Below are 10735 nucleotides of genomic sequence, written 5' to 3' on the forward strand. Positions count from 1 at the left end.
GACTGCAGTTGCAGGGGTCTGCCACTAGGTGGCGCTCTGTGAACGGCCGTCTCCGGGCCGCCGAGGCGGACGCGTGGGTACCGGCCCCAGCTCTCCCGGTCGCTCCTAGATCGAGTTACAGCATTTTATTTGCACTGCAGTGGCGGGGGGTCCTCCACTAGGGGCGCGACCTGGTGCGTCGTTCCGGAGCACCAGGAGTCGTGGTCCCCGGGAATTCCCTGTGAGCAGCCCCTTTGGGGGGATCATTTGGTAATTTTTTAGCTTTTTGGCGGTGGTCCCCGGGGGTCCCCAGAGCTCCGGAGGGTCCCTGGCTACTCTGCAGTCCCAGGCCGAGGCCCCAAAGTCGGACAGGAGCGGAGCAGCGGCCCGTCTGGTTCTCCAAAGCCATATCCCAGGTCCACAGTCATATCGCCAGGGGTCCCTGGAGGTGGTCCCTGATCGGTAGTCCCCGGACTCTGCAGAAACCCCTCAGGGACCCAGAGAGGTCCCCGAACCACACTTTGGGAACCAGCCAAGGACCCCTTTGAAACCCTGTAGGGCCCCCCAGAGGTCCCCGAACCACACTTTGGGAACCAGCCATGAATGTACTAGGCTGTTGTGAACCAGCCATGGAAACCCTGGGGGTCCCCAAACCACACTTTGGGAACCAGCCAGGGACCCCCTGGAAACCCGGGGTCCCCAAACCACACTTTGGGAACCAACCAGGCAGTAGTAGGCTAGACTATAGCTCTCTGCTGCCCCCCATTGATAAAACATAGTCGGCACAGAATTGTACACGAAAGGCAGCCAGCGAGTGATCACGCACCATGGTCACTATGAGACATGTACAATGACTGTACACCGGCTCCAAAGGGTACACGGGCCATGGTCATTAACATTGAAACTGCCTGCCGTAGACACCAAAAACAATTGTTATTATTATTATTATTATTATTTTTTTTGTAATTTTTTTTTTTTTTTTTTTTTTTAACTAGATGTGAGCGGGCCGAAGGCCCGCGAACCTCTAGTGTTATTACAAAACAAAAAATCCGATCCGAGCTTGTAGATTGCTATTTATTAAATAGTTCTGAAACGTATTATGGTATATTTTCTGTAAATACTGTAGAGCAGAAGGAGCGATAAACAATTTCAACCTCCTCCCCAGGTGCTCAAAGCCATCAAAATATAGAGTAAATTATATCACAATTTAATCTGCCAAAAATAGCTACACAGTCTGCACGCAGAGCTATTGCAGGCCTAATCCTCAGTGGAAAAATGCTCCATTCATCTTCACAAGCCAGCAGATCACACCATGTATGATGTTATGAATGGCTTAAGGGCATATTTTGGTCTTGCCCAGTCCTCTTCTCACTGTTCTCACTGAAGCATGTGAAGCAAGCAAGTATCCCTGTCTGACCACCTCTGCCGTAGATGTTTTCAGTCAGATTATCATTGTTTATCCTTACGTGACATGACCACAAGACAGCTCCGTCCTTATCCTGCACCTCAATGGAGAGACTGTCATGCAGTATTCAAAGCCTACTAATCTGTCGACTCAGTGAGTGGCAGTGCGTGAGTAATAAGGACCACTAAAGGGAGATCAACAATAGCCCTATTCTGTTTGAACCAATAAATGAAGGCTGGCTGGTAGGGGCCTGGGGGGGGGGGGGGGGGTCCCTATAATTAACTCATGGTCAGCAGTTGGATCTTTGATTAGTCAAACATTTACTCCCATATACTATAGCAGGGTTCCCCAATTAGTTTTCCCCAAGGGCTGAATTATGTCTAGGGTACCAAGCCGAGGGCCACAACATTGCAGGGGCCGATGGTGGCGTTCCCACTACTCCAGCGACAGTTTTCGTGGTTGTCAGGTGACAATCTTGTATGTCCAAAACCGTTCGTTTAGAATTTATCATTTTAAAAATGATTTAAACTAGTGAAAACAGCCGATCTACAAGCACACAACGCCTCGCGGTGCGAGGCATTGTGTGCTTGCAGATCTGCTGTTTTCACTACTTTTGTGCGACGGCCTTGTATGATTTGCGAAAGAACGTATAAATTTGGAGATACAAGATATACAAGTGTTGTTTCTGCTCTTATACCACCATTATTACTGGGGTTGGTGTGGGCCAGATAGTAGCCCCCCGCGGGCCGCAAATGGCCCGCGGGCCGCCTATTGGGGAACCCTGTACTATAGTCATGAGCAAGAAAGAATTCATAAGAACATAATGTTTGTTAAAGCATAATTAGACCCTTCCCACAGCTGGCCTAGCTTTGATTTTGACCAGAGGCTCTCTGCTGCATGTCATCTCCCCTCTCCCTCCCCACTTTCCTGTCTCTGTCTCACATTGTACTCTACATCATCAGCATGGTTTTTGCACTGTGTTTTAGTTCATGTAGAACATTGCTCATGTTCCCTCGTACTGAATTTTCTTTAATAGGACATTTTTATGGGATTAAAGGACAACTTAAGTTTTTTACAACAAGGGTTCATATTTTAGATTGTAATTAAAGAATATAAAAGATGAGTGTTAAAATTATTTCATTTACTTCTTTCTATTGTTTTAGAGATTCTTATTTCAGTGGTTGGGGGCATGCGTACAAGTGGCTAAATATGTCATTTTACACAGAATAAGCCCATTCCTAAAATACAACGCAACCTTTCATGGTTGGATGTGACTTATGGGGGCTAGAAGTGTTACTGTAAATAGCAACAAAGAAACTGCTGGCTTATTGCGTCTAAAAATACATATTTAGCCACTTGTACGCATGACCCCATGCGTACGCATGCCCCACATTTTAGCACGGTAAACGTGATAAAACAATAGAACGAAGCAAATGAAAACATTTTAACACTCACTTTTTCTTTTCTCTAATTACAATCTAAAATATGAACCCTTGTGGTAAAAAACCAAAGTTGTCCTTTAAGTGACAGTATTTTACCTTCAATGACAACAGAAAAGAATAAGATAACCAAACCAGAATCAGATATTGTAAAAATATGGCAACTATTAGCGTAAGAGAGAGACTCTCTAATCTACAAACGTGACAACAGGCAGTAATGGACTGTAATATCACACTGAACTGAGATCATTACGAACAAGAGCTTGAGTAGTTAGTGAAATCCCCAGAACAAAAGCTTCGCCTATGAAATCGCTCTGCAGATTAGGTTGAATCAAAACAGACATTCAATTATGCTTTTAAACACCCCATTAATATGACTCAGATTACCACAATGTTTTGAAACACCACAGTCAGAGGCCATGGGCGATGAGCAGCACTTAACAGCTATACTATAATCTCAGAGATAACAACCACACGTGAAAGCACCAATACCTCGCTGTTAAACCAGGGAGAAAAACACATTTCAGTCACACACTTAAAGGGGAAGACCACCCATTTTCAATATTGAACTATGTCATTAATATACCTTAGAGGAGTTGTGTGGAAATTTTAAAAAAAAGTTCCCCCTCTTCTGTGTTGCCTAGAACTGGAGGATTGATTTTGGGCTTTGTATTGTAAATACAACTTGATGACATCACACCGTTGTACTTTACAATATAATCCCAAAATAAATCTTCCAGTTCTAGGCAACACAGAAGAGGGGGAACTTTTTTTGGAGCGGTGTGAAGCACAGCTCCGCTATGAGCAGCTGTTAAGTGTTGTCAATAGGTGGCGCCCTTACTCTTACCATTACGGTATTATGTTACACAGTGCAAGGCACGTACAGGATGTGATGTCACCACGTTCTCACAGCGCGCCAGATTATCCCGGTTGGGAGAGAGGGAAACAGCAGTGGCTGTTTACACAGCGTTATATTTGCCAGTAATAAAATATGCCCTGAAGGCTAAAGAGTATAAAAGAAGTCTGACTCGCTTATTCTTCACTACGCTAAGGACACTGCGCACCACTACTCAGCTCATCAGCAGCAATGTCTGTCCAGTGTCCCACAACTGTCCGGTTGAGTTTGAACAGGATCTGCGCATGTGCGACTTCACTTTACCCCACACACACACACACACACACACACACACACACACACACACACACACACACACACACACACACACACACACACACACACACACACACACACACACACACACACACACACACACACACACACACACACACACACACACACACACACACACACACACACGTGATAGCCGCTAGAGTGGAGGCTCACGAAGCATGCAGCCACCGTAGCGAGCCACGGGCAAACAAGAATTGACACATGTCAATATGAGCCACGGGCAAACGTTTTTTTTTTTACCTGGAACTGCTCAAATTCACCGCTCCACTTCGAACCGAGGTTTGATTTTTAATTTCCACACAACTCCTCTAGGGTAAGGGTTAGGGTTGAAAATGGGTGGTCTTCCCCTTTAAATTAAAAGTAAAACATTTAATAAACTATTTTGTATCTCTTTCTATCCCCTTACTTTTTCTCCCCAATGTAGCCGTTATGCAAAATTGTACATGTATAATAGGGCATTCACGAATAGTGATTTTTAGTATTCGAATTATTCGACCTCAAAGTATTCGAATAGTCGAATATTCGACTGGCAAAACTGTCAAATATTAAGTAAGCAAGAGGCGAACATTGTGAAATTAGCCGATCTGTTGCGAGGCGTTGTGAGCATGTAGATCAGCTATTTTCACAATATTTATCTGCGGAACCAAGTCACGTTAAATGTAATACCTACAATTCCAAGGGCTTGTCAGGGACGGGGTCCCGGGTCCTCTGTTCAAAATATGTTTATTTTGGGGGTCATGGCCTAAAAAGGTTTGAGAACCCCTGGTACAGAGCATTAACAAATGCATTCACCAGGGGCACTGACAACTCATTCTTATGACTTCCTATCTAGCCAAGCTTTATAAACTATATATGTTTTAAAGAGAAAATAAAAAGAAGCGAATATTCGACTTCGGTGAACAACGTCGAATAGTGACGTTGATATTTGAATATTCAAATATTTGGTGAATGCCCTAGTGTATAATAGTTCCAGTCTCTGCCAACCACTGTGTATGGTTGAGGAGGGTATACAGTGTCTCCTGATACACATGGAGTCACCTGGAGGCTGGAAGTGAGGGGTTTCACCACTGGCAGCATGCCATCCCTCCCAGTTCTGCTCCCTGCTGAACAGACGCCCAGAGTCAACCAACCTGTAGGAGTTGCTATTGCAGTGACAGAGATCACACTCGTGCCAGCTACCCACCCACGAACACGGTTAATTAATTGTGTTCACTGGAGCACCTGGCCTAGCCCGAGGCACCGTTTTAGAGGACTCAAATCCCAGTTTGCTGGATCAGTTCAGCCCCACTGTGGTAGGCAGGTACTTTACCCTTGAGCCACACTGATGCCCACAAATAGAATTACAGGTGTAAAACAGTGGGTGATTTCTTTTTTTTTTTGTGCCAGCTCCATCGTTGTTGAAAGAATTTAATAAAACATGAAACAATACATTCAATGGATCCATAGTGAAAAGGAGGAAACAGATGTGGAAGTTGAAGATTAGGTTCCTGTTAGGACTGGTTCCCATAAGGTCTCCTTTCAGAGTTTAAATGCCACTACCAACCTAGCCTCTTTGTGAATTCACTGCCAATGTCTGCCATACAACCAAAAATTCTGAGCAGATGTTTCTAGACGATCGATTGATAGCCTCCACACATTTATCCATGCCTACTGTTGAAATATTGGACTATTGTGCTTGAGTGAGAGCAAATGACAACAGTTTGGCCACCTGGGTCATTTTGTTTAGACAGCCGTTACAATCAACTTGTACTGTGAACACAGAGCTGGCTATAAACATTGTAGGATTTCAATGCTAGAAATGAGGGATGGGACGATATGAAAAATTCATATCACGATTATTGTGACAAAAGATTTACGATATTATTGATTTACAATATTATCGCGATAATCAAAATCCATTATCCTGGGGCGGAACATTGCCAAAAAATAGCAGATCCACAAGCTCACAACGCGTCGCAAAAAGACATTTGATAGAGTGTGAAAAAAGACTGTATCAAGTATGTATATTATAAGTACCTTTTACAAATTATAGAGGGTTTAATGGTACCAGATATGTAACTCGGCAAATAAAAGGTGAATTGATCCCAGTGCATGACGGAGCGCAATATCACAATAAATTAAATTTCCACAATACGATTATCGTGAGTGTTTTTTATCCCGATAAGCGATAATATTGCGTATCATCCCATCCCTACTAGAAACAGTAGATCAAAGCTAGATACAGTGGGCCATCTAAGCTAGATATAGCAGGATCTCATTACAGACATAGAATATGGGATAATAAATAATATTATTATAGACGATGTTGCCACGGCCAAAGGCTGAGTTTATCATCAGTTTATTAATGCCGAGTTGTGGTCATGCTGTGCAGATATAAATAATTCTCTCCGCTAATGTGTTCTAATTCTATCTCAGAGGGGAACACAAACTGTCAGGCATCAGTAAGCCAGGCACTGACACTGTAAGCAGTGTACAGTGTGCAAGCTTTGGCCCAAACGCTCTTCCTCCAGGTGCCCAATGCCATATGACAACTGCTGCCATGCACCTCTGGCACCAAGGCATACAGTAAAAGTCCAAGTGTTGGTCTCTGTAACACCTTTGCATACATACAATTAGTGGTGGGCGATAGGGTGATAATTATCGTTGAGACGATACAATGTCTCCACGATATGCCTTTTCAGAAGTATCGTATATATCGTGATACAATTGAGGGAGCCTTGTAAAAAATCCTGTTGAATGGTTAATACAGAGATTCATTGCAGAATTCAATTTAAACCTGCATTTTGGTCTAAAGTTCTCAAACTTTAAAATGTCAAGGCCACCACTTAACGGGTCCATTTGGTTTCATTTGTATACTGTCAGAGTTACAAACTTGTAAAGTTCAAATTAGATCTCCCAAAAGGAACCCAGAGAGTCTAGTTTTTGTCAAGTAACTTGAAAAATAACCTTAAAAACCAATGTGAAAAAGAATCGTGATAAAATCGTGTATCATGATACAGCTTGGGAAAATATTGTGATATTGTATTTTTCCATATCGCCCACCCCTGTATAAAATGTTGTTGAAATAAGAATACAAGCCTCCTGCACTGTTACACTGTCTGGAAGTCAAGTCACGTGCATTTATATAACGTTTTTATAAAAAGCGCTTTACATAGATTGTGCATTACATTCACCCACAATCATTCACACACACACATTCATACTCTGATGGCAGAGGAAACCATGCAAGGCACCAACCTGCAAATCAGGAGCAATTAGGGGTTCAGACAGAGTCTTGCTCAAGGACACTTCTACACTAACTCCGGGGGAGCCCAGGATCAAACATCCAGTCGCCCTACCGGCCACTCTACCCCTGAGCCACTGCCGCCCCGAAGCCATCAACTAAATGCCCCCAAAATATCATGTAAAATGAAATGCAACTTGTTATTTAAATAGTTGTAAAGCTCAAAGGCTCATAGGCTTCACCAGTAGCAAATGCAATAGTAGATCAGAATAGAGTGATGTCTCCGGCTGGACCTGGTGTATCTCCCCAGGGGGTCCCAATATATCAGCCTCAAATCCCTTGGGCCTTTTACTGGCGGGAACAAAGAGCACCAGAGTAAAGTCTTAATCTTCACCCCCGACCCATCTGCCAGGGGATCAACCCCAAGATATCCCTGTACAGTTTAGTTTCAGGACCTTTCAGCATACACAGTAATACTGTAGTGTCAAAGTCTATATGATGTTATTATACATTCCTCATGGAGTCATTCATTGGTACAGCTGTATTTCACGGCTGGCAGTAAAAAATAGCATGCAACAATGTCTTACAAAACCACTAGGCTATATGTTGCAAGACTAGTTGTGTGGTGTCTGTCTGTGTCACCTCTGACATCCCTAGAACCTTCCAGTGGAAGCCTTACTTGCCCTCGCCTCGGAAACCCAGGCTTTTATTGTGTACCCTAACTGAATTGATTGATTGAATATTAGCCTACAGTCAAAACAAACAAAAAATCACATTCACTGGAACAATTCATGTACATTTACTCCATTCAGAGCAGCCTTCCTTGTAAATCAGACCATTTGTTTATGCAAGGCCTCTAATATCATAGACAGTTATTGGCCCCAATAACAACAACAGATAACCAGTAAGACTCCCTAATCGGGAGATAAGTGACCGTAGGTCACTTATCTCCACAAATAGGGCAAAAATGTGTTTTTCCAAAAACTTCCGGATCCATGTTGATGACATGAGTGTAGACATACTGTGTAGTGATTTCCGTGATTTGAGGGCCAAAACTGTAGGAGCAGTGGCCAAAAATGTGTTTTAAAAATCGGCCTGTAGGTGGCGCTAGAAGAGGGCCATGTGAGAAATGAGGGGTGGGGTGTCCGCGTTGCCTTGGCGGACGATTAGGTACCGGCCCCGGCTCTCCCGGACGCTCCTAGCCCGAGTTACGGCATTTTATGTGAGCTGCAGTGGCAGGGGGTCCTCCACTGGGGGCGCCACCACTTTTGCATCCGTTCTGGAGCACCAGGAGTGGGTGGTCCCCGGGAATTCCCCGTGAGCAGCCCCGTTGGGGTGGTCATTTGGTAATTTTTGCACATTTGGTATTTTTTTTTACACCTGGGGGTCCCCCAGGGACCTGGGGGTCCCCCTGGAACTCTGGGGGTCCTTGGAGGTTGTAGTTTGGCAGGCAAGGAGTTTGTGTGGAAATTTTGGCATGGATCGGGCCAACGGTGGCCGAGATATGAGCAGGGCAAAAGTGTGACGTGTGAGGTGTGACGGACTGACTGACTGACGCACGGACACCTCGAGCAGCTTTCTGTAGTAAGTGCGACCTACGGTCGCAACAAAATGCACTGAAAAAATAAAAGCTAACCGTGGTGTATAAGGGCCACTGGAATCATTCCACTTCTAAACAGCACATGTATCTGCACTCTGCAGGACAACTAAACATTCTAGAATCTCTGGTCTAGACACATTGTCATGTCATGAAGCAGGAACTGCACTGGTTATGGAATATGGATTAGTGATAAGAACTTCCTAATTGACTGCATTGATTTGGCAATAAAGCTATTGGACTAGGAGGTAATGAGATCAATTATGTCCATCCATCATCATCACATCATGAATATGCCATGACACACACACACACACACACACACACACACACACACACACGTCTATAGTCTGCTGAGAACCAGCGACAAGTGAGATGGAAGAGAAACATACCAATTCATCTCTTCACAAAAGGATTAAATAAAAGAACTGATAGGAGAATTATAATTAGGTTTATGTGGATGGACACTCACTGTGTGATAATTGTGTTACTTAGTAATCATCCTGAACACAGGAAACAGTAACAACAGACTGTCGGGACAATGTAACCATTTTAATTGCAGCAACTGCCTCCAGGCATTCATCTTTTCAATGGAAAGTGAAAGGCTTAAACTGTCTAAAATAAACTGTCGCCTCCTACACACGATCGTCTGTTGCCGTTTAATTTGCACGGCATGAAGTTTGCCTGCAGTCAGATATTACAGCAGTGGTGGAAAAAGTACTCAATTGTTTTACTTTAAGTAGGCTAAAAGTATCAATATTTCAATGTAGAAATAATCCGTTACAAGTAAGTAGGCCTAAGTAAGTCTGGAAGGGCTAAATTGGTTCATGTGTGTTTTAACAGATATCTGACTGCAAAGTAACTAGTAACTAAAGTTTTCAAATAATTGTAGTGGAGTAAACGTGCAATAGTTGGATTCGAAAAGTAGTGGAGTAGAAGTAAAATGTAAATACTCCAGTAAAGTATAAATAGCTACAGTAGGCCTACTTAAGTAAATGTACTTAGTTACTTTACAACACAGTATTACAGTAAGAAATGCGATCCAGGCGGAATCTGACTTGGACTTGTTGTAAAACGACTTCAAACGGTTCAGTCAGAGATGCCCGGCCAGCCCCGGGTTCGATTGCTATGTTAGGCCGGAGAATAATTCTATTAATATCACAATATTATATTAAATAGCACTCAAACCGCCACATGCAAAACCCGCATTTGACTCCAGCCTCTGTAACGCACACACAGGTTGATTGGAAACTGGCAAATAATGCTCGACCAGGACCACACAAAAAAAAAGAAAGAAACAGAAAAACGGCGAGACAAACTTACGTGAAAACGAAGAATAAAGTGGTAGATCCCACGAGAAGTGTGGCAGCTGTGGACACCGGGATGTATCTGGTGGGTTTAAATCTCTTTCCAGCGCTGTTGGGCATTCTGTAATGTCCACATTCCTCAATTATTTATTCCGATTGGAGAGGCATCCAGTGAGAGGTATTGGCAGTTATTAGCGATTGAGCCCCAGTCAGTCCGTCCGTCCGTGTTCGCTACCGTTAACCCGCATAGATCCAAAGATAGCCGGGCAGAAACACAGCGCTGCTTGCTTGCTGCTCCCCGAGCCTGGCTGGAAATCCCACCCTTCCAATCCAGCCCACTGGTGGTGAGGTCACTCAAATCGCTCGAAAGGTGGAGCCTCCATGAAACCCCTGCCAGTGGTCTGTAATGACAGCATTTAGAGCCAATATTGCGTAAAATAAACATAAAGTAAAATTAGACTTACTAGTCAATTTGCGCACACATCTAGTTAGCCAGCTAACTTGCTTGCATGATGTTTTTTTTGTTTGCTTGCTGTAGGTCTATAATTATAACTCTGCTGCGGATTGTTTTCAAATAGCCTAGTTTTGTTAAT

At 43.6% G+C, this 10735-nt stretch overlaps 1 protein-coding gene across 1 annotated transcript in view; it reads right to left on the reverse strand.

Moving 5' to 3' along the window:
- The window catches only part of zdhhc8b (zDHHC palmitoyltransferase 8b), a 119920-nt gene extending 109538 nt beyond the window's left edge, over nucleotides 1-10382 (reverse strand). The window contains exon 1 of the mRNA XM_080738937.1: nucleotides 10159-10382. Within this exon, the coding sequence (XP_080595063.1) occupies nucleotides 10159-10262 (104 nt within the window). The 5' untranslated portion in view covers nucleotides 10263-10382. The remainder of the gene's footprint in view (nucleotides 1-10158) is intronic.
- Nucleotides 10383-10735: the final 353 nt, after the last annotated feature.

Source organism: Nannobrachium achirus (genome assembly GCF_963921795.1).
Source record: "Nannobrachium achirus genome assembly, chromosome: 12".
In the NCBI taxonomy this organism is placed as follows: Eukaryota; Metazoa; Chordata; class Actinopteri; order Myctophiformes; family Myctophidae; genus Nannobrachium; species Nannobrachium achirus.